The 23,854-nt window shown below is 40.7% G+C and overlaps 2 protein-coding genes, 1 long non-coding RNA gene and 1 other non-coding gene across 8 annotated transcripts; 2 read left to right on the top strand and 2 right to left on the bottom strand.

Annotated features, from left to right (window-relative positions):
- The first annotated feature begins 536 nt into the window (after positions 1-536).
- LOC139622428 (uncharacterized) lies at positions 537-1,968 on the top strand. Its single transcript, XR_011691247.1, has 4 exons — positions 537-754; positions 861-948; positions 1,079-1,153; positions 1,863-1,968. It is a non-coding gene; the product is annotated as an uncharacterized lncRNA (long non-coding RNA).
- Positions 1,969-2,871: 903 nt separating this feature from the next.
- On the top strand, positions 2,872-12,044 carry LOC139622520 (transmembrane protein 41A-B-like). The gene is made up of 5 exons (XM_071479877.1): positions 2,872-3,719; positions 7,222-7,372; positions 7,546-7,707; positions 8,225-8,363; positions 8,446-12,044. Exons 1-5 carry the CDS (start codon positions 3,580-3,582, stop codon positions 8,679-8,681), a joined length of 828 nt encoding a protein of 275 aa, XP_071335978.1. The 5' UTR covers positions 2,872-3,579; the 3' UTR covers positions 8,682-12,044.
- On the bottom strand, positions 11,790-23,431 carry gpr155b (G protein-coupled receptor 155b). Of its 5 annotated transcripts, none has more exons than XM_071479872.1 (21): positions 22,958-23,431; positions 22,566-22,852; positions 22,284-22,469; positions 21,914-22,061; positions 21,590-21,719; positions 21,279-21,457; positions 20,867-21,019; positions 20,647-20,714; positions 20,113-20,284; positions 19,861-20,016; positions 19,569-19,652; positions 19,262-19,385; positions 19,087-19,171; positions 18,582-18,669; positions 18,190-18,415; positions 17,948-18,025; positions 16,436-16,590; positions 16,186-16,281; positions 16,032-16,096; positions 15,786-15,923; positions 11,790-14,736 (listed from the first exon to the last, which is right to left on the bottom strand). In XM_071479872.1, the coding sequence occupies exons 3-21, from the start codon at positions 22,439-22,441 to the stop codon at positions 14,157-14,159; spliced, it is 2,883 nt and encodes a 960-aa protein (XP_071335973.1). In that variant the 5' UTR covers positions 22,442-22,469; positions 22,566-22,852; positions 22,958-23,431; the 3' UTR covers positions 11,790-14,156. The 5 variants fall into 5 exon arrangements, with proteins under 5 accessions (XP_071335973.1, XP_071335976.1, XP_071335972.1 ...); XM_071479875.1 differs by having other exon boundaries at positions 22,578-22,852; XM_071479871.1 differs by lacking the exon at positions 22,566-22,852.
- Positions 23,354-23,435, bottom strand: trnas-cga (transfer RNA serine (anticodon CGA)). Its single transcript has one exon. It is a non-coding gene; the product is annotated as a tRNA-Ser (tRNA).
- Positions 23,436-23,854: the final 419 nt, after the last annotated feature.

Here is a 23,854-nt window from a genome sequence, read left to right as displayed (position 1 = left end):
CGCCTAGAAAACGCATTTCGCTCTTCCTATCAAGTGCGTCATCCAAGATTTCACAGGTAACATGAAGATGTTTCACATCCGCACTAGGTGGTAGCAGCCAACTAATGTAGGTTTTAGAAGTGGTAGGTGTACCTGAAGCCAGAGAGCTGCTGAGTTATTCCTCATCAAGTCACGATGTTGGACTGGAATATAAATCTGAACATAAATACCAGTGCCACCACTATATTTATTCCAGTCCTTTCTGAACAAATTGTAGTCATGTACTCAAACCTCACGAATCCACAAAGTCCAAATGTCTGTGATACAGCAAGTACATGAATTTTATTTCATTCAACTTAAGTTCATATTTCAAAATATGTCATACAACCACTGAACGTCCACTGACATCTGTCTGAAGTAAAGCTTTGAGTCTTAACCTCACAGCCATTGTTTCAGTTCCAACTCAATGTGCTGTAGAAAACAATAATGTGTCACGGTATTAATGCTTTCAGTTGATTTCAGTTAATTTAATACACCTGCATATCATCGTGAGCAGTGAAGAGTTGTTTTCCACGATCTCTTGAACCTATAACCAGTGAGTGATTTATTTTTGGAATGTATTTTCCTAAAACTGAACCGGGTGGATTGTTAAGATGCTTCAGACACACCCAGGCTAAGGCCTGTCGGTCTGGTATATAAGTCACAACAGAGACACTATAAACAGTAACCTTGCTGCTGAGGACCTGCTGTCACACTGCTGCTGCTGGGTGCTGAGGTGAGTTATTATCATTTAAAATCTCTTACTGGCCATTAAAAATGAACATAATTTTTTTACCACACAGTGAAAGAGGATTGCTCTAAGCTTGAGTGTTCTCCTGTAGAAAATGAAAGCTCAGATTCTGATCCTGCTCTTGGCCGTTGTGGTCGTGCTTGAAGCGACATCCCTCCAGCCCTCCGACAGCGCTGAAGGTATGTCCTGTGTTTGCAACTGTGAGAACTCCTTAGTCACACCTTTAAATCTTGGCTTCCATACTTGAGTAGCAGCAAACAAAACCTTTGTGGATCTGTTGCTGACAACACCTGTGTTACAATCTTGCAGTTGTTCCAGAGGAAGTGGCCTTGAGGGAACTTCTCAAAGTTGATTCAGCAGCTGCAGCAGGCGATGATGTTGAAGGTCAGACTGTTATCACTCTCCAGATGTTTTTATTCTACTCGTTGGGAAACTTTGTGAGAATCATACAAGCGTTTAGCTGTAATTAGAATTAAATTCAGACACAGTTTCTCCATTTCTCTTTCTCCTACCGCTGGTCTGATATTAGCAGGTGTTTATGTTTTCCCACCATTATCTGTAATAGTTTGAGGTTTTCCACCAGTTTGAGTTGAGAATATTTTCAGACCAGGTGCTTCTACACGTTGTTTGTTGGAGTTTAATGCTATTTTTGATGTGCAGGCCTAATGACACAGGTTTTCATTTAATGCATCATAGCATAAATATGTTAATGTTTTATGCAATTAAAAATAAATCTAAAAGTAGTGCATTAATGTGTTACAAAGAAAAGTAATATGAGTTACAACATAACTGAAAAAATTGCTTTATGGATTACTTATATCAAAAGTTTCACGTTTTTGCAAAGTGGGCTAAAAGTCTATAGAACCAATACCTGCTTTATAATAAATTTTAAAAAACATGATTATATATATATATATATATATATATATATATATATATATATATATATATATATATATATATATATATATATATAGTATGGGACCTTTAAAAAGAAATTATTTTTTACAAAATTGTGTTGTGTTGTGTTGTGGTTGTGTTGTGGTTACTTGTTAATATTATTGTAACTAAATGTTGAACATTTGTTTTGCAGGAGAGGTCATGGACGATGTATGAGAGGAGAAAGAAACAGCTTTGAACTTCCTCCAAACTGTTTCAGCCAAAAACTGTTTAATCAATAAAAGCCATAAAAAATGCAAGTTTGTCTTGTACTTTTATTTCAAAAGAATGATGAGTGTGACAGTTTTAAAAGGGAGACAAATGAAATTTATTATGTTTTATGCAGGTCACACATTCTTATCAGACACCAATACACCATTCTCTGGTTATATATAACATTATATTGCAAAGACCTTTGCCTAGTTCCTGTCCTAAAATAATCATCAAACCCGAAGAAGAAACCAGAAACATTTAACTAAACAGTCATCACTTATAATATAATGAGCAATATTAATTTCACCCCATTCACATAACAAATCCTTTGACTACATACTGTAGTGTGCTAAAGCTTTGGTCATTTTAGATGTTTAGATTCTCATCCATCATGCAGTACCATCAGGGAGGTGTTCAGTCTGCAACAGGACATCAAACATACAGCTGGAGTCACAAAGAACTATCCTCAGCAAGAAGAACAAAGCATCGTGAAACAGATGGAGTCGTGGTCTCAGCATTATGGGTCAGCCTAGGATCATATGAAGAGACAGAAGAGACTTAGATCCACAGAAGAACTGTGGCAAGTTCTCCAAGAGTCTTGGACCAACCAACCTGCAAGGAACCTGAAAACGGAATAAATGCACTGAAGAGAGCTGGTGCTGTTCTAATGGCAAAGTGTGGTCATATTGATTTGTTGTAGGTTACTCTTTACAGCAGTTTGTATGATTGATAAAAATCATGGCAGTATTTTTTAACATATTCTCACATGTTTCTATAGATTATGGATGACCTACATAGTTATATAAACATAATACATATTTAATTTTAAAATTAAAACATCAAACAGACACATTTTGAAACCGAAAAGATAAAATCTGTAGAGGCAAAAAAAAAAAAAACAAACAAAAAACCTGCAAGCATTTTTGTGTTGCTCTTTAATACCTTCGACAATGCCATAATGGTTTTACCTCTATCTGTTTGTTTGGTTGCAGGATTGTGCAAAAAGTACTGAACCGATTTGAACCGAACTTGGTGGAGGGATGAGGGATGGGTCAGTGAAGAACCCATTACATTTTCGAGCAGATCCAGATCATTTACTATGAATTTGATCTTTTTTCCCCTGAAGTCTGGTGTATGTTCGAACACATTTTCTAGGTTTAGATGTCACCATGATGATGGACGGACGCCTCTGAACCCCACATGGACTTTACCACGTCGCCCTCTAGTGGCTTTTTTGTGTCAGTACATGTTGATATCACACAAAACTGTGGCTGGACCCACAAAGTTCACTTTAAATAGCCGGGTTCAGTTAATCTCCCTCTGTTGGAGACAGCTGTGGGAGATTTAACCTGAAATGTGAGAGTCTCAGGAAAAGGCGAGTGGGAAACAAGTGTTTCCGCTGTGATGTGTCAGCGCTGCGCAAACGCCTGGAGAAAGGTGTCGGTCGCCGGCTGCCATGTGATCCCCAGCCAGAATGTCCACCGTCATTTGTACCCTGCTTTTCGGTAAGCGACACCCCCGATCCTCCCCTCGGTGCCGTCAAACTGAAGCACAACACGTCGACTCCTCTCTCCCCGGTGGTTCCCCCCTCCTCTTAAATTCAGCCGGAGCTGTCCGCAGAGTTCGCCGGGGAACAGGCAGCCACAGCGGGGAGCACCATGCGCTCCTTAGCGGGATTAGCTGCCGTGGTGGCGGCGGCCAGTGTCTACCTCTACCTGCTGTCGACTCACCTCCCCCCGGGACCGAGGCAGCTCCAGGCGGCCTCCGAGGGGGAGGACGAGGGAGTCCATGAGTACAGGTAAGAGGCTGCAACTTTAAATACCGAGTCCAGACTTAAAAATAGTCTTATTCCAAGAATAAAGACATAAAAAATATTGTAAACACAATTCACTAATATTACTTACTGTCATTTATTCCTCCTGTAATCTTTGCCACAAATGATCAGAGCCACTGACAAATCACCTACAAATAGACACAGCAGCTTGTTTACTTTTTTAGAGTTTGTTCTTAGGTTACATGAAAAATATATATGAGTAAGATTTGGAAAAAAAACAGCTTCACCATAAAAGTGACTTTTTACACACACAGGTAACATTCAGCTCACATGAGAGCCTCAGTAAAAAGATGGATTAGGTCTTTATTTTAAGTATCACAGGCCATTATGCTCTCATTGGATAGTTTTAAGTTTTTGAATAAACACTTAGTCGATTAATCAGTCGATCAATATAAAATGAATTATTAGATATTCTGATACTTGATTTATCATTTCAGAAATTTCATTTAAAGCTTCCAGCTTCTCAGATGTGACCATTTGATGCTTATTTCTGTGTCACACATGACGGTAAAGTGGCTTTGGACTGCTGATGGGATAAAACAGGACATTTGATTATGTCACCTTTGGTACACCTGTCACTTTTTTCCTTACATTCTTCAAATAAAACAATAAATTGAGAAAATAATTATTTAGATTAATCAGTAAAGTTTCAGCCCTAATGCAGTGACTTATTTACAGTCATAAATGACAGAGACAAGCAGTAAATCTTCACATTTCAGAAGCAGGAAACAACACATGGGCATTTTAATTGACCAGTAGTTGCTCCTCTTCTTACTGACCTCCTTTAATGAATCAGTATCTACTCATGACCCGTCCTCACAGGCTGCAGCCCTGGTGTAAACTCAGGTTGTTTCCTTTGCAGCATTTGAAGACCCGAAGGGCGTGAAAGAAAATATAAAAAATAAACAAAACAGTAAACATAATTTTACACGGTAGAACTTATTGTTTTTGTTGTTTATCCCTTGAATCATTCTGTGATCCCTCATATCTATTTTGAGACCCTTTGGGGGTTCCCCATCATCCAGACTGGAAAATATTGGACTGGTGGCCCATCAACACTGTTGACTACCTTTTTCCTTCCCAGTGCATTCTGGGATAGGCTCCCTGTGAGAAACCCCTGTAAATACAAGTGGAGACTTGTACCAGTGTTTGTACTAATGTTTCATATGTTAAAGGACATTTTTGACAGGTTTAATTTATTTCAGTATTTCAAACTAGTCATCTGTAGGTTTCTCATATTAATATCATATATTTAAATTAACTAAAGATTAGTTTTATTAACTAAACCTAATTAACTGATTAACTAAACTTTGCTTTTCCACTTATAGTGTTCTAGTCACAAATAATAATAATAATAATAATAATAAATAATGTCAGTATAGCAGTAAAAGTAAGTTACACTTTGGACTGATCACATTACCCCTCAGAATGTGTGTGTGTGTGTGTGTGTGTGTGTGTGTGTGTGTGTGTGTGTGTGTGTGTGTGTGTGTGTGTGTGTGTGTGTGTGTGTGTGAGTCTTGTAAGCAGTTTTTTGAAATGTGCCAGACAGTCAAGTGTGAGGTTGTCTAGGGATGATAGAATAACGCCGACCAAGACACTTTAAAGCCAAGAGCAAAACCCCATCTGCGTGTGTGTGTTTGTGTGTGCGCTATGATTCATACTGTTACTTATCAAGTCATGTAACCACAGTTTGCTCAGTCTCATGTGTCTTTTGTGTCTCAGTTACTGATTGATCAGACAAAACACAAAGCAACAAAGAAAGAAGCCGACAATTTAAACAGCAGCTCAAATGTTAACCTGCATTTAAACAGTCAATAAGAAGCACAACACAGGTTTGTGTCAGTCAATGATAAGTGATGCACAGTTTGTTCCACATTTACTTATGTTGTGTAAGAGCTTTAGTTCTTTGTAATTGTAAAATATTATAATGTCACAAAGCACAGATGATATTTTGGATGAGATATTAAAGTTTGGAAAAAAATTTCCTGGAGGCATCACTTTTAACCTCAGGCCAGACAGATGGTAACAGTTGGTTAGATGACATCAGTGATTTGATGGTGGAGTCAAGATTTATAATTATCACATCAGCTCAGCAACCTGTTCTGTGTGATGAACCAGGAGTATAACTGTCAATCACGGTAAAACCAGGAACGTGATAGTCTGACTGCTAATCTGTCTTCCTCTGTGATAATAATAATGTTATGAATATAAACCATAACTGATAATGGGATGACAGGATTTATTAGTTACTCTTTGTAAACATTTTCCAGGTTATTACAGTTATTTTATTTGACAGAATTTACAGGGGTTTCGTTTGGTGTCACTAAATTACCTGCACTGATGGACTGATGTACCTGCAGTTTTGTGCAGACACACTCCGTTAGTTGTTTTGCTGCTGCTATATTTTAAGTTATTTAATGAATGACCATTTTCTAGTTCCAGGCTCTCAAATTTTTTTATTTATTTATTTTTGGACTTGAGGGTGGACAAAATAAGACATTTATGAACGCTACATTGGACTCTGGGAAATTATTATGAGCTATTTTTGAAGATTTTTATGATATTTTGTAGTCTTAATGATTAATAGATAAATATAATTGACAGAGGAATCAGTGATTAAAAAAATAATTGTTAGTTGCAGTCTAAGTTATAATAAAAACTCACATGTGTGTGCATGTGCAGAAACAGAATGCCTCTCATGGGGTTATGCGTAAGCGATATTGAAAGTGCCTACGATGACACATTTTCCTCCTTAAATACTGTACATACATTCATGCAGTTTCACGTATCTGAGCGCCTACGCATCATCAACCCGCTGACCAGTGACAGAACAGAATATATCTCCACCAACCAGTAGGAACGAGGAACGTTGAGTGTCAGAGCAGGTGGTGGAGGGAGCCGGCATCTTGAGTTTCATGGGAGCTGGGTCTTCCTACCCACTGTTCAAGTCTACAGGCAACGACGCTATTTCTGTCCCTCAATCAAATGTATCCTGTTACCCTCCCATTCGCCGTGACACACACACACACACACACACACACACACACACACACACACACACACACACACACAGAGTTGTTTATAGTCATACCATTTTGGTTTTAAGTTCTGAGGTTTGAGACGTTGACCTCTGACCCTTCAGCTGCTGAATCAAAACAGGGGATCTCTGTCTCACTGTTATCTTTGACATATAAACTGTCAGTGATGAAGTCTGAGACATGTAAAAGTTTCTGGGGCATGATGAAGGGCATTCTGGGAATTGTAGGAAATCAGTTACTAAAGGAGAAGTAGATGAAGCAGGTTGTTGGAAAGAGTAAGACACAAAAAAGTTTGTTTATCATTATTATTGTTATTATTGTTATTATTATCATTATTATTACTTCACAGAATATCTAATAGACATTATACATCACAGATGGACACGTAGAGGCTTCTCATGGATGTATTTGATTGTTTTTCCATCTAGGCTGAAGTTCCCGTCGGACCTGGATGAGCTGCGGGAGCTCGCTGAGATGCTCAAGTTCTATAAAAGAGAACATCACGGCTACGTTCTGCTGCTGTTCTGCAGTGCCTACCTGTACAAGCAGTCTTTCGCCATACCTGGCTCCTCCTTCCTGGTGAGACCAGATATGAAGTGTATAAAAGTAGAAGGAGTTCATTTCAGAGAATCTTTGTCTTACGTCATTTTGCTTACTATTGACTTCTGAAGAAAATATATTTTATGTTTTTTATATGGGATATTTATTCCAAGAATGAATTGCTCTTATCTTTTTATCCATCCATCCTTCAGAACATGTTAGCCGGTGCGATATTCGGGCCCTGGGAGGGTCTGGTGTTGGCCTGTCTGCTCACCACTTCAGGCTCCACGTTCTGCTTCCTGCTCTCCTCTGCGTTTGGAAAGCAGCACGTGGTCCAGCTCTTCCCTGAGAAGGTGGCCGTGCTGCAGAGGAAGGTGAGCCCGCCTGCTCAGTGAGTGTCGTCAAACAGTAGTCATCATGAAGGCATAAGAAACGACTTCAGTCACAAACTGTTTGTAGTTTTAAATAACATGAGAAGTGAGTCTGATCTCTGCAGGAGATAAATTACATTTCAGGAAACATCCTTTGTACCATGTAGGATTTGAAAAAGTCTTTAGAGACAAACAAGCTGTTTCCATCTCTTTGGTAAAAGTTTGACCTTCCAAGTTATTTTGTTTGGCACATTGTAACACTGCCTTATGATAAAGGAAAAAAAGTAATGTAAATTGTGCTAAGGTTGTAAGGTTAGAGGGAGTCAAATATTTGAGAGTGTTAAGGCCTTTTAGCAGCATAATATATTCAATTTACATTGACAATAAAGTACCTAAAAACTTCCAATTACTTCAGTATTTTTTTTCCATTTTCCTGTTTTCGCTTTTTCCATTTTCTCGTTTACGTCTTTTTTTTTCATTTTCTCTCATCTTCTCTTTGTCCTTTTCTCTTTTCTGTCAGGTGGAAGAAAATCGTAGCAGTTTATTCTTTTTCCTGCTTTTCCTTCGTTTCTTCCCTATGACTCCTAACTGGTTCCTTAACATCACCTGTCCCGTCCTCAACATCCCTTTGTCTATTTTCTTCTTCTCTGTGCTCATAGGTGAGACAACACACTCCCTAAAAACACACACAACACAAAGATCTGAAAATAACGTTCACTCAGCTTCTGCTCTCGCCTCCAGGTTTGATTCCCTACAACTTCATCTGTGTCCGTACGGGCTCCATACTCTCAGAGATCTCCTCTCTGGACGACATCTTCTCCTGGAGCACGCTGGCCCAGCTCCTGGCCATCGCCCTCGTGGCTCTCGTCCCCGGAGCACTGATCAAACGTTACAGCAGAGGTCACCTGAAGGTGGACGGCATGGACAGCAATGGCACAATTCAGGCTGAAATCAAGCAGGACCGGAAGCGACGGTGATTCTGGGACAAAGGCGGACCTCAAGAAGAGGAGCTAAGCTGGGAAAAAACTCTCCACTGGTTCGGCGTGTGACCTTTTGTCTGCTCCAGCCTCGGGATTTCTGTAAGGTCACACCAGATGCTCATCATATGTATAACAGTAATAGTATGATCTGTTCTGAAAGTGCAGAAATGGCTTCAGGTCGTGTTACACCAGACTTTAAGGTTACAGCTTCCCAAAGACCTCTTCACTGTCAATACTCACAGCAAACGTCTTAGGGGAGTCGTCTAAGATCAGCTCTAAATATCCTTAGATTTACAAAAAAAAAAAGTCTTAAAGTTACTGAGGTGGAGCGGTTGCTCTTGAGAGGGCTCAATAGTTTGTATCCTGGGGAAGCAATATAATAAAGGAGCAGCTTTAAAATGAATGAAATCACCTTGATTATCTTGATATAAGAAGAAGTTTCTGTTTTGAATTTATCCAAACTAAATTTTCATTTTTTGTCTTAAACTGAGATATAGTAGAAGTGGAATACTCTCTCACTGACATGATCACTATGATCTCAGTGAAACAGACTGTGGACTGCTGTCACACTGGCAGTCCATGGCCAACCAACGGCTGCCTATCATGCAATGACCTAGTGTCACAACGTCGCTTAATATTTTTGTCAGAATGAATGTAGTGCCTTAAAGCTCAGTGTGATGGCTTTCATTGTAAAATATCACCTTTTCATGTTTTTATGCCTCTAATGAAGAGAAGTCACGATCTCAAACCGTCTGTGTTCCACATTTGATTCTCAGTCCACCAGGACAGAACTCTGACCTTCTGTCCAGGACGCTGCCACAGGGCTTTAAAACTAATTTGCTCTCTGTAATAAACATACACGTGGACCTGTGCAGGAAGCCACACTTGACCCTGACACTGTATATCCCCACAGACTGTTGCCACTTCGTGTTCCTTATTTTCTTCTTTGTTGATTTCACACTCTGCTGTGGATTATGAGACCAGGCAGTTAAATAGTTAGACAACAATAATTTCCTCTCCTTAAACAGTGTTTCCCCCACCATTGCCTTGCCAGCGTGAGTGTCTCTTCTCTGTTTTGCTGTCCTTTAGTCGCACACCCTCTCCTGTGCGTCTCAGGCCCCCCGGCCCCCCAAAACCCAGACGTCTTAGGCCCTGTTCTATTGTTTTTTAGGATGTTTTAATTCATGATTGAGTCTCTGTCTTTTCCCAAAGCACTTACTTTAGTGTCTTCATGTAGCTGTGACTGGTGGTTTGCAGTAGCTCTGTGGGACAGTTGTGATCTTCTCATGATGGTTTCTATGAGGCAGGGAAAACGCCTAAATTCAGACCACTGAGAAATCAAAGGAGCCACAACTGATGTCACTGCCTCCCCCCTCGGTGAGTGGGAGACTTGTCTCAGAGAGCGATAATGAAGAGATACCACCACCCAAGGACTGAATCAGCTCCTGGCCAAAGGCTCCTGCGATTTCTCAGTAGTCTGAACTTTCTCTGTGTCATAGGTTTCAGCAAAGATATGAATGATATGGGAAGATTGGTGCTTTTTCTGAACTCAGTCACTCACCGTTTGAATTCACTGAACTGTATCTTTTTACCCTCCTGTGATCAGACAGGGTTTTGTACATTAAATTTGTATCTAAAATCACATTATCCTAATGATTTGTACCAGCAGTTCCTGTTGAACTTGAAGTGAAGATTTTCCTGAGCCTGCGCTTCATCCCATCCATATTTATACACATACACATTGTTGCTGCCAAGCACAATGAGCATCCTTCACCATGTGCATGTCTACAACTGGATATGTCTCGCTCAGGGGCACCTTAAGATCACCTGTCAGAGAGGTTAACCACCACACTTCTTCACTGAACTCAAACAGTGCACGGTCTCACGCTGCAGAGGCAGATCATATATAAGCAGAAACTATATGGATGTAAGTGTAAAGATGAATTTGCAGACAGTCGTGAGAAGATCACATCTTTTGCCCTTGTGAATATGAGACTGGTGATGCACTTTGTGTATATTGCTGTGTTATTGATTTACTGTTTGATTGACCTGAATTGAACTATTTATTTTAAAGTCAGTATTTTCCAGAGAAGAGAGTCTGTAGAAAATAGTCTTAAATTGTATTTTCTTATCAAAACACATAAGAATAAGGAGCAACTTCTGAGTTTGCTCTAGAGTCAGCACAGTGGGGGACAGTCTGTAATGATCCTTGACTGACCAATGAACATCTACTGTGTATTTTAGATTTATCATTATTAACCTAATTTCAAGATGATCTTTTGTAGGATGTACATGTTTAATTTTGATGAGAAGCTGCCAAAGCCAAAACTGAATACATATACAAACTGTCTATCTGTGATGGGATAATTTTGAACTTTTATTTTGAAATATTTACCTTTTACACCCGTAAAAATTATAAAAACGGAATTTATAAACAAAATCGGACCATTTTTCCAATTTAATGTTGTTTTTCTTGTTAATTCTGACAACAAAAACAGGTAAACGGCCAGTCCTTCCGTTTTTTAGTTTTTGGGTTAAAACATGAAAAACGAAAATATCTTTTTGTTTTTGTTTTGTTAAACCATTTTTCATTAAAAACTAAAAAACTAATTGCTTGAACTTACACAAACCCTTTACGTCCACTGTTGTGTTTTTTGGCGGTTTGTTTGCGACCTTGTTGGTCGTAACTTCCGGTTAAAGTGACGTGCCTTCCAGGTACATACATACATACATACATTCATACATACATGGGTATGTATGTATGTATGTATGTATGTATGCGTTTATGAGTATATACAGATATATATGTGTATGTATATGCATGATAATATGCATGTACGTGCAAGTGCTAAATCCCGGTATGTGTGTGCGTGCAAATGAAGTATTCAGTTTTGGCCAAGGCAGCCTTTCATAAATTTTAGATACCAAATCTTTTATTGTATCCAGACAGTGCAGTGAGATTCAGTGAGATTGTTTGTTTCACTCATTTGTAAATGTGAAAAGTGCCAAATATACTGTTTGTATGTACCATTCACTCTCTGAGTGACTGATTGAATTCAAGAAGTTTTTTTATGAGCACAGTGCAGTGGTAGGCTTATGAATACGGTGTGTGTGTGTGTGTTTGTGTGTGTGTTGACATTGGTGCTTTCAGTTTTAAAGTCCTGAGGATGAGAGATTTTTGTTCTCCTCTTTGACCAAAAACAGTAAAAGAAATAACCCCTCCAGTCTGCTCAGGGGAGACAAAATCTGTATTTAAAAAAACCCAACAAAAACAAAACGTTTTTTAACCAACCTGTTGTGCATAATGCAGTTTTTTTTGTGGACAATGTAAAAGTCTAATAAAAGTGGTGATTTCCATTGGTCAGTTTTGAAATAGTCATTGTTTGTGAAGTGACAAAGTGAAACGTGGGATTTTTGGATGCAAACAGTTTATTTGTGCCTTTATGGTCACACAGTCATTGACCCTGATTCACAGCAACACACATGAAACAAATACATCCACTGTTACAACACACAAGCACACCTCATTAAAATCTCTCCTGTTCTCTCTCAGTGCTTTCCTACACATACATCACATCAGAAACATCACACAGACATTTATGTTCATGCACACAAACACACACACACACAGACCTTCACGCTGGCTGAGTCAGGCACCCATAAAATCTCAGTAAACACAAGGACCTGATGTGAATTGCATGAACTTAAATGTGGTTGTCAGCTGGCAGAAGACACAAAGAAAAATACATATGCAAACATATGCACATGTAACAGAATAACATCCTGTCTTTGGATCTCTTCATTAGACCCTAGATGAAAGGTCAGGGGTCACCAAATGATTAGGTATTTTGCTCACAAAACAATATTTAAATATCTTGCTACTAGCAATGTGACAAAAATATAGCATCATATTGGCATTAGTGTGATCTTTGTCTCTGCCCTTATGTACATACATCACCATTCATCCTCTACAACCCTGCCAACACATTGTAAACTTCATAGTAAAATCAAGAGCAACTTAACAGGCGAGTAATAGCTGTCGTGTAGTCTGCAGCCAGTCGCTCAGTGGGAGCTATAGAGTGTGCAAACAGTTCAGTAGTGGTTTTGTGTACAGTATAAAGTACGCTAGGTTCAGATTCATAGAGACATCGTAGATAAAGGGCTCATCTTCTTGAGGTTTAAGAAACTTCTTCTCATATCCTGCAGGTTCAGCTCAGTGGCAACTTGAGCTCTTCAGGTTTGGCCTCGGCTGCATTCTCAAATCAAGCTTGTGCCAGATTTGGCTGAAAAGGCATCTGTGCTAACTCTCCACCCAGCCTGAATGAATGCATTTAATAACATGACCGCAGTCTGTCCCAGACAAAGGTTTCACATTGACAGCGGTGACACAATAACATAACACAAAAGATAAAACTCATCTTCTGCAGCATCGTCACGATACAAATATCCAGCGAGTTGCATTATTTGAAAAACGTGATGAATGTCATTATTCAGTCAGTGCAAGAGTTTCAGTGCTGAGCAGAGGTGTGTGCTGCTCTCAGTCATGCAAGTAGACAACAGAGTGGTTCAAAGACGCAGCGTGCAAAATATCAAATACTGAAGTAACAGGCAGGTTCAGGGTGATTTCATGTAATCTGAGAGGAAACATGGCGACATAAAACAGAACGAGGAGGTGAGAACACCCCTGGCTTTCAGTGAGCAGCCAAGCAGCTCATTGGCTAAGAGCAGACATTCATACCATCAGTTTACTGGTCTGTTCTCATTGTCTTCTCACCACTGGCACTCAGATGAACATAAATAATACAATGTTTGAGGACAACAGGCTGATGAATGGCAACTTGTCCTTGAAAAAATGATTTGTCCTTCACACACTGAAAATATTCAGTGGCTCACAGACATCGAGATAAAAAAAAAGATGAAAAATTATTTTTCTGTCACTTCTTGGACAGGGATTCGATCCTGTTCACATCTCAGGGCAACTAAAAATAAAAAGATATAATCAAAAAAAGGCTGAAACAAAGAAGTTTAAAAAATAAAAATAAAAAAGGGATGAGAAGGCTTGGTCCGGAGCCAGGAGGGGTGATGTACCAGCAGGGAGTGCTCCTCCTCTCAGCTTTCACCTTCCCTGTCTCACGTGATATTTGTACTATGTCTTAAATCAACTGTACAGAGCTAGAAATGTTCACATTTGGGCCACAGGGTGAAGCCTGAGTGGACAAGCGAGCAGCAACCACCATGAATAACTTAAGACAACTGTCAATCAAGGCAAACATGCTATAAAATGTCCCAGTTAATCATCTATCTGGAGTAAATGGATCAGAATAGTCACAATCACACACTGTAAGCTCGCTAGATTGTTGTGAAGGACAAGGAAACTTCCTCAGCCTGTGTTTTCCTCCACCTCGCCATCTGTTCTGTTTCATTTTTCTCCATCTCCTCCTCCCTATCTTGCTCTCTCCACCTCCTTTCTACTCACTTCCTCTCACATGTTCTGGCACCACCCCTCCCTCCTCTCCCCTGTTGGAAGTGGTACAGCAGCGTATCTTCGTCCCTGAAGCTGTGCTCACCTGTCAGGTGATCTAACACTCCTCCCTGCTGAAGCCGAACGCCGTACAGCTGGGCTTCGGCTCGCCCGGCACACAGGCCCCGCTCAAGCAGCCAGTCCACCAAGTCACTGCCCCGAAACGCACCTTCAGGATGGGACTGGGGACGTTGATGCAGATGGGGTGGGCTCGAAGGAGGACCATCCTGGTGTAGGTGTTGAGGATTAGCTTGGTTTGACTGGAGCTGGGAAATCTGCTCCTCTGGGATATTAGAGTTGGAAACATGAGCTTGGTGTTCCGTGTCGGGGTCCGGCCGGGGTCCAGGTGGAAGTGAACACTGGCCGCAGGACTCAGACGGATCATGGGTTTGGTGAATCTGGTGCGGATGCTGTGACTCCTGGTTTAGTTGCTCCTGAAGATCCTGATGAGTGTGTAGGTACTGGGGCTGATGGGAGGGGGAATGTCTCAAAACCCCACTCTCCTCCTCCAGTCCTCCTCCTCCACCAAACCTGTCATTATCAGAGGAAGGATTCACCTGTCGAAGCGCTCACACTCTCCCCTGAGCCACTAGGGGGCAACGGAGAGGAGAGGAAAGGGGCAGGCAAAGGAAGAAGGGAGGTAATAAAGGAAATATGAGGGGAACAAAGTAAAGGATTAATAAAGAGGAGAAAGGGAAAAAGTATAGAGGAAAGAAATGTATGTGTTAGAAGAAAAGCAAAGAAAAGTACCCAAAGGTCATAAATATCCAGCTCAAGTGTTTTAGTTAGTAGATTTTGTAGAGTTTTGTATTAAAGTGGCTCAATTTAATATTCAATATCTAAAACATTTTAACATTTCACAGCGTAAACATGGGAAACAGTCTGATAGGTTTTCTAATTTTGCTCTTTTTGTCCTTAAGGAATAGATAATTAGTAAAGCCTACGGTGGCCCTGAGAACTCAATACACTGCAACTGAAGTTTGAACGTTTGTGTATTTGGTTGTGTTGTCAATATTTGTGCATTTGTTCTCAAATGGATGAAGTTGTTTTCTGAATTTGTTTATGTTTTGTCTGTTTGCATGAGGTCAATACATCAATAAACATAAATATAACATTAATGGACAACGCAGTAACAGAAATTTCCAATAGCTGTGTGGCAATGCAGAATTTATTCTGCAGAATAAAGCATTATTGCAAACTGTGGTCAAACTGACACTGTGTAAATGTCTAATGGTTTAACTTGAATTAGTTTTAAGAAAAAGAACTGCTTAGAGAGCAAATAACATGCAAAGAGGATGCAGACAAAAATCATCAAAAAAAATCAAAGGCAAATAAAAAAATAACACAACAGTAACAATGTGGAAATTAACAGGGTCAGAATTCATCTGGCAGGGAAACAGCTGAACAGTTCAGATCCAAAACAGAACAGAAATAAAGAGAATTTACTTTCCACAGAACTTTACGGTAAATTCTCCTGTTCAACAGAAGATACAGAAGAAATTTGAAATCATGTTCCTTCAAAAAAAGGAGACAACGTACTGTATGACACACACAAAACAAACACAAACTAGCACTCATACCTGCGTGTGTGTACGATGTCTTGTACACACTGGTCTTTGTGGTAGCGGACAAACTGGGTACAGGTGAGCCTGACCTCCTCTGGTACACCTGAGGGACTCAGATCCTCACTGTCCCTGCCCTGCCACAGGCTGAGCAACCTAACACACACACACACACACACACACACACACACAGACATTGTTCTGGTGCTGATTATTTATCAAAGGAATCTAGAAAAAATGATGAACAAGTTTCTGAAGACTCACCTCTTCTTGAAAGGTAAGATGATGAGGTGTCTGTCCAGACCAAAGATCCCAAAGGACAGGAAACCCTGGGACAAAGAGACAGACAGACGTTAGAAATTCATAACAGCTCATTTAATGTACACACATGCAGCACACACACTATACCCACTGGTACCTGTCCATAGTTTGCCACGGCACAGAAGAACTGTAGCTCGAGGTAAAGTCTTCCTGGATCTTTGTTAAACAGCCACCACAGACAGCTGGACAGGTTCTACACAGAGACAGAGACAGAGATCAGAACACAACATTTATCTGTACAGCAACATATATCCAGAATCTGAAATTACAAATTGTCTTCCTGCTAATTTGATAATTACACCCACACATTCTTACACACACACATCTACTGAGTATTTCATCCTCACCGCCAGCAGGCTGACAATGAGCAGCAGACAGAGCAGGACGTGTCTGACTGTCTGTTTATCATCGGTGGGCTGAAGCCCGGGTGGCGGCAGGTTTAGTGGTTGTTCCGAGGAGGAGGAGTTCTGCTGCTGCCCGTCACACAGCGCCCCGCTGTGGCCTGGAGAGGAAAACACTCATTACTGATGATGTTACATGAGTCATTGTGGCTTCAAAGTGAGTTGAGTATACCTGAGGTTTTCCGGGGAAGCGCGTATCGGCGCGTGTATCATTTTATAAGTATGACGTAATTCATGACACGTTAAGCCTCGCTTCTCGTTTGTACCATGTGACTGCTTTTGGTGTTGCTTCCATTTATGAAGCGACTGCAACAGTTGCTATAAAACCTCTGAGAAAAATTATGAATTTTACAGTCTTTGCTTTATAATATTGATTGACACTGGCTGGTTGTATTTGTAATTAAGACATCACCAGTCTGACACTTTGATCTTATTTGTCCTAATGAAGTAACACTGTGAAGTATGAGGTGAATCGCAGATTTTTACAGTGACACTGCTTTATTTGGTGTTTCTACTGGTTGTAATCCACTGGTTCTTGGAAAGATGGACACCTCTGCAGATAATTCGGCTGCCGGTAAAAACCTCTTGATTGTCTGGTTCATAGATTACCAGTTAGCTAGATTAGCCGTCTATGATGCCATGCAGCATCAGTGAAACACTGACTTAAAATGTGAAACTGCTTTCAGTGTTTTTAACGGTTATAATCACTGGGTCTGTTTATTTTGAAGAGGAGGAGACCTCAGCTCCAGGTAAAAACCTCCTGAACGACTGACCCTGAAGAAATCCAAACCGGAAGAGGCTCACAGCAATGGTGGTGAAGACAACAACTGCCATGATCCCACGCTATTTCGCCGTCTTTTTTTCTGTTTTGATTGAGAGACCCCTAGCGGTTACATACTGTGCGTTTATGTCTATTAAACTATATTTTTTCAAGGACATATATTAATTGCTTTTACAGTAATTACTGTAAAGATACATTTACGGTTTCCATTATACTTTGTATATCATAACTGCATAGCTTTCATCACACTTTGACACTGTGACAATAACACATTATTTTTTGTTTAACTGCTGAAATCAATGTGTCTCCCACTTTTTTTATTGTCCTTATGAGCAAGGTTGTGACAAAATAAAAGTCCAAAATTCCTGCACTTACTTTTTTTACGATGAGGGTGTCCATTTCACAAACACATCTTAATTCTTTATTTTACTGTACAGATTATTGCTGGCATCCTGCTTTGGCTTCTTTGTAGAAGAAAATGTGTAAACTTCCCTAAATAAAATCATTAATAAGAAGCAGAGCATAGAAGTTATCTTTATTCTACCAGGATTTTGGAAGTAAATGAGTTTTTAAATTCTGACCAAGCAAATTTACAAATATTTTTCATATCTGTTCATGCAAATAAAATGTGTAATACATATTGACTGGATGGAAAATAAAATGATAAAATTTGTTACCTGTGTTGTTTGTGTGCTCCCTTTGTGTGCTGGCTATCATGTCGGGTATGCTCTGGACAGGTGAGAAACTGTGAGGGTCTGACAACACAACAGAAACAACAGAAATAATTACTGTAGATCACCTGGTCAGCATTGATTGGCAAAAGTTACATAAACTTAATGATAAATAATAATAATAATAATAATAATAATAATAATAACAATAACAATAAACTGAAGGTATTAGCACAGAATCCAGCTACCTGAGTTGATGCTGCATGCAGGTGAAGTTGCTGTCGGTGTCTGTTGTTGTGGTTGTTGTGGATCCTCCAAACCACCAGGGGCCCTCAGTTCATCATTGATGCCCGTTACTGCAGCTCTGTTCAGGGCTTGGTAGCCTCTCTGCTCCCTGTCTCCCTGGCTGAGACCCATCAGAGATATTGCACCAAGAACCAGGCTGACTGCAAGCACCACTGCTGTGCTGATTATCTGCGGTAGAAGAGATTATTATTTTGAGTCCTGGGATTTATAAGAAATTCTTTGTTTCAAGTAAAAGTCAAGGTCTACTTGAAAGATTTAAGTAGGAAATAAATAGACTCATGCACAGCAGAATTTAGAGTTAAGACAGGAAAGATGCAGACAGTGTGTTTCTTACCTGAGCTCTGCCATAGAAGAAGGCAGAGTCCACGGTATCAGTCCTCTCTCCTGACAGCAGAAGAGCTCCGACCATGAGGAAGGGAACCCTACACACACACACACACACACACACACACACACACACACACACACACACACACACACACACTATTCAAACCCAGCAAATTCCAAACCTTCCACTCTCTATGTAATTCATTTCCCTATTATGTATACATTGTTAGGACTGTTACTGTCTTCTGTTCTTTCCACAATAAAAGCCTTTGAGCATTACCTGCTCGTCCATTTATCCTGCATATGAAAAAAATGTGGAGAAAGCTGAGATGGCTGTGCTGTGCTGTTAAGACCCTCATCTAGTAGTTTGACTGTGACAAAGTACATTTGAGTTTTACATTAACTTTGGATGTAGTGATCTACAATGTAAGTATGTTGCTTCAAAACTAAGTAATTGTTCAAAGTCAAAGGTTTCAGAGAATGTCCTGCGGCATTAAGTTGTGCTGACTTACCCCCAACCCAGAATCATGAATACTCCTGGTCGGAGCCTCAGAAGATCATCTCTGTTAGTCAGAGCCAGACACAGAGGGATCAGACCTGAAAAACAGAACAAAACACACGCAAGCACCAGTGAGTACATACCAAGCACAGATGTGTCCTTAACTGCTCACAAACACATGCACTTACCTGTCCAGATGTAGGTGCTGTACAGAGACCCGTAGAGCAGAGTGAAGGTGAGAATTTTGCCGAGCAGATTATCATCTTGTTTCACCAAGAAGTTCCACAGAATCATACTGACACACACCAAGAACTAGAGTAAAGAGCAGCACAGGAAGTTAAGGTAGAATAGGAAAGTGAATGTGAGTAGACTCCTGATATGAGACAGAAAAAGCAGTAGCTAATGGATGGATGCTGAGGCACATGGTTTAGAGTGCTTAACATAAATCAGCTGTTTTTAAGCTTTAAATCACTTGAGTTGTGACTGGAGACTGACCTGAGCCAGGAAAAGGTTTAAGGCAAAGAGGTGAGGAAGTCTGTTAAATTTCCTGCTGAGCAACATCACAGCTATGGTCCAGACCTGAGAAAAGACACACACACATAACCACAAATTTTAATTGAACTCTGGGAAATCACTCCATGCTTCCTTTCACTTTGTGTAAAAATTCTTCCAGCGTCACAAAGACAGACACGACTCTTTCAGTATTCCTTCCTGTCTGCTTGACTGAACCAAGGGTGGACACTAAAACACTGGTCTTAATACAAGATTTGCCATTAAACACACTTACCAGTGCTAGAAGACTGATGATGCTGATGTTGAAGCTGACGTTTTCAAGCTCTGTCACCAGGGGGGTCGGGTCCATTAGAGGGATTGTTAATAACCAGGCCGACACGTACATGATCGGCGCAGACAGAAACGTACTGATTACCATCCCTGACGTTACCTTGAAAGAAAAGATGGAGAGAGCTTTACAGTTACAGGAGACAGGTAGGTAGACAGGTAGGTAGACAGGTAGGATTACATCATCACTGGTACTTACCACCTCTAACTCCATGTTGTAGTGTGCAGCGTAGATGGCAACACTAGGCGCAGTGGGGAAGACTCCATATAAGAAAGCAAAGTTGGACAAACTGGTGTGGTTGGCACTCGTGCTGTTCACTCCTACATCCAGAATATCCACCATGTCTTTACACACCAGTGGCATCACCAGGCTGGAGAGGAAAGAAGAGAAGGTTGGGAAACACCATCTAAATACTGATACACTTCTATCTAAAACCCCTGATAGCTTCTACTATTATTATACTTTCTAACACGGTTTTGGATGCACCGGCCACTTTGGCTTGAGGACACTTATTCCTCCTATTTTTGTTTCAAATCTATGGTCATTTTTGAGGCTGTGGTGAGTGGTCGCATTGCACTGGACTGCATTAGATTGATGGATTAATAGTAATCTATCCTTTATGCATGTACCATACATAAATAGAGGAAAAATATTCAAAATACTCAAATATTAGTAAGACACCACATATTCTAACACATACACATATACACACACCATCCCAGTCCCACTTACAGTTTGGCTGTGATGAGGAGTATCAAGGCAACTCCAGTGTCTCTGGTTAGTTTTCTAAGTTGGCCGACCTGCCACAGAAACAGAGAGATTATTTTACTTTATTTTACTTTAAATTAAATTTATACTTACATAATCTTTCATGAAGCTGCAGTACAACTTGATTAAACTAAACCAAAATTCAAACTATTAGAAAAAAGAGACTTAACTTAATTAAACTCACCATAGTGAGGCCAAGGTAAAACAAGGCTGCGCCTCCAAAAGAGTTGGCCAGGCCGTCTATGAACTCCGACAACACAGCAGGGATATGTTGGCCCAAGGCAAAATGGGAGACGATTCCCACTATCACCATAAACACTATTGGGTTCTTCATCACCTGGAGAGGTAAGAACAAGTGTTAAAGCCTTTAAAGCCTAAATGAGCAGGTTCTGACTTTAGAAACTCCTAGAGGTGGTATCAAAACCCACTCTGGTATAAAAGTAAAATGCACAGATTGTGCCTTTAAGTTTAACTTAACATATGTCAATTAAAAATTATGTGAGTCCTCACTTCTTACTTAAACCCTGTGCAAGGATTATTACACTTGCTCTAGTTAGTAATTCACCATAGAAATCTACAACTTGAGCACACAATACCTGTAAGACTACAACTCCCAGGATGCCAAGAGTGCTGTGCTGTGCATGGCTGGCCTGCCTCCACTTCTGCACCTCACAAAGAGCGAAGCCGATGGGATTGAGGAGCATGAGGGAGACCGGGGCAACTAGATAGATGTACTGGAGGTATTCTGGATACGTGCTCCGATACAAAGCATCGACTAGAAAGTTAGAGACAGTGAGAGAGAGAGAGAGAGAGAGAGATGCACACTCTTTGTGTCTGAAACTGTTTTTTTCACTGACAATCTGTATGAGCAGTTTATGTCAGTGTTCGCGTTTTGTGTCTGCCTCACCTATAGGGTATCCCAGGGCGAAGTCATTGCTCTGCGTAGCAAAGATGGCATAAAGACCAGCTTTGCTGTACCTGCTGTCTGGACTGGCCACCATCAGTGTCAGCACACATACCAGCACAAACACTGTCACCTACACACAAGAGGGAAGCAACAAAGTCAGGACAATACCATCTCACATCACTGCTAATGGACTTGCACAGAGAATTAACCAAAATCAGACACTGTTTGTTGGGAATTCTCTTAAACCACCGTGATATAAAATACAAAACTTACACATATTCTAAAAGTGTGAACATAAACAGAGATACACGAACAGATACCAACCTTAGCGACCAGGACGCTCCAGAGAAACGCCCAGATGACATCTCCAAAGTCCAGCAGCACCATATTTTTAAAGAGCAGAGCTGGAAGAGCAAACTTTGACACAAAGTTCCCCAAACCCTTCGCCTGGCTCTCTGTGATGATATCTGCCCTGAACGTAGGGATGGAAGAAACAGCCATGAACGTATACTGGGTATCTCAAACTAATAACCCTAACATGCTGGCTGTATGCCTGCAAAATGAAATTAACAAAATATTTGGGTGGGGGCTGTGCATTATTTTCCACCTTATGAGAAATGCTACCTGTAAATTAAAGCTTCACCAAAGATTTTCTGGCACACTGGAGCAAAAAAACACCAAAATAGAAACCTACCTGCCAGCTATGTCGCCACACAATATGATGCCAAAGCACTCAAGGAGCGCTGGGAACAGTTTGTCAATGGACATGTGGGGCCCGGCAGCAGAGCCTGCAATGGAATTATGGGATATGTTTTTCCCATGGATCAGCACATAGTTGTTGGTGGCTTCCATGGTGATGATGGGCTGGAAAATGTCAGCTCTACGGAGGAAAGCAAGAAGGGGAAAATATAAAAATATATAAAATAATATAAAAACACACAGGCTAATGATACAGAGCAGAGAATTAGTGAGTAACCGTGCAAATTACAATGTCTCCACACTGAAAGGAGCCTAGATGAAACCAAGTCGGGGGGCTTCTCTCGGGGTGCCCAGAAACCCTAGCTACGCCCCTGTGCATGAACCTCTCGTTAGCTAAGTTAATTCAACCCGCTTCATTCAATGACAGGAGATTTCTACTAGTTAACGACACTGCAGCACAGTCACACTGATGGTCAGTCTCATCAAACAGCATGAGGAGCTAACTGCTCTCCGGGCAGCACCGTGGTCATTGTCAGCTGAGCGTTAGCGTTAGCCAGGTACATGCTAAAAACAACAGGGAAAACGCTGCATTAATTAAATGGCCATGTCTGCCACATCCGGTGCGATTAAATATTTGTAAATGACTTCACCAGGAATGATACTGCTTACCTCTGTCACTCAAAAAACCATCCCTGCCCGGAAATACACGACACACATCTGCCTTGATGGTGAGCGATCCCGTGTTTCTGCCGCTTGGGAGAGAAGCTGTGTGACAGCGGCCGAGAATGGCGACGCCCCGAAGAGTGACTGACAGGCGATTCAGCCAATCACCGCAAAGACACGCCTTACGTTTCAACTGTGATTGGATGATGACTAGTTCCATGTGGTGCTGCGTTCATGTGATGAGAAGATGACCCAGTGTTGTTTTACAGCAGCATCACGGGCAGAATGTGGTTAGTAAAGCATGGTTTCCTCAGATATGTTTACAGCAAACACTCAGCCACAGTGTTGAATAGAAACAGCTTCTTTTTGCCTTGATTTCCTGAAAGTGGCAGGTCAGAGCCTCGCTGTGAGCAGGATTTGAACCTGCGCGGGGATTCCCCATTGGATTTCGAATCCAACGCCTTAACCACTCGGCCATCACAGCCCCCAGTGCCATCAATAATTCAGCTGTCCTTCCAAAGATAAACATCCTGGGGGTAAATCCCTTTCATGATGCTTCAGACTTTTAGGTGAAGCATCATCATTTACAGGCCATGAAACCTGACATAAAGTAATGATGTGTCACCTGAAGTGCACCTCACACCACTACAGGTATATAGGACTACAGGTATACAGGTCGAATTAAGTAGATCTTTGTAATCCTCTCTGTCCTATTCATTTTTTCCAGTTAACATTGTTTTCATCGTTTCTTCACTGAAAATTAAACTGCAGATACTAGTGCAGTCTATAGTAAACCTATATTATCTGTGAAAGGGTTGCTCCCTCCACCTCCATGACTCAGTGCAGGGGTGAGGCAGTTTAACCATAGGAGAACAGTACAAAATCAGACAGTTAGGTGACGAC

This window comes from Trachinotus anak, unplaced genomic scaffold (genome assembly GCF_046630095.1).
Source record: "Trachinotus anak isolate AG129_WGS33_773 ecotype Australia unplaced genomic scaffold, CSIRO_AGI_Tana_v1 ptg000007l, whole genome shotgun sequence".
Classification (NCBI taxonomy): domain Eukaryota; kingdom Metazoa; phylum Chordata; class Actinopteri; order Carangiformes; family Carangidae; genus Trachinotus; species Trachinotus anak.
Note: the sequence above shows the minus strand (reverse complement) of the source record. Positions and strands in the feature narration are given on the sequence as shown.

What these genes read in the sequence shown, in the direction of transcription:
- LOC139622520 (XM_071479877.1), top strand. Translation starts at nt 3,580, where the DNA reads ATGCGCTCCTTAGCGGGATTAGCTGCCGTGGTGGCGGCGGCCAGTGTC. An exon ending in GAGGGAGTCCATGAGTACAG is followed by an intron (nt 3,720 to 7,221) that starts GTAAGAGGCTGC and finishes TTTTCCATCTAG; the next exon opens with GCTGAAGTTCCCGTCGGACC. An exon ending in TACCTGGCTCCTCCTTCCTG is followed by an intron (nt 7,373 to 7,545) that starts GTGAGACCAGAT and finishes TCCATCCTTCAG; the next exon opens with AACATGTTAGCCGGTGCGAT.
- gpr155b (XM_071479872.1), bottom strand. Translation starts at nt 22,441, where the DNA reads ATGGAAGCCACCAACAACTATGTGCTGATCCATGGGAAAAACATATCC. An exon ending in TGTGGCGACATAGCTGGCAG is followed by an intron (nt 22,062 to 22,283) that starts GTAGGTTTCTAT and finishes CCCTACGTTCAG; the next exon opens with GGCAGATATCATCACAGAGA. An exon ending in ACAACATGGAGTTAGAGGTG is followed by an intron (nt 20,017 to 20,112) that starts GTAAGTACCAGT and finishes TTTTCTTTCAAG; the next exon opens with GTAACGTCAGGGATGGTAAT.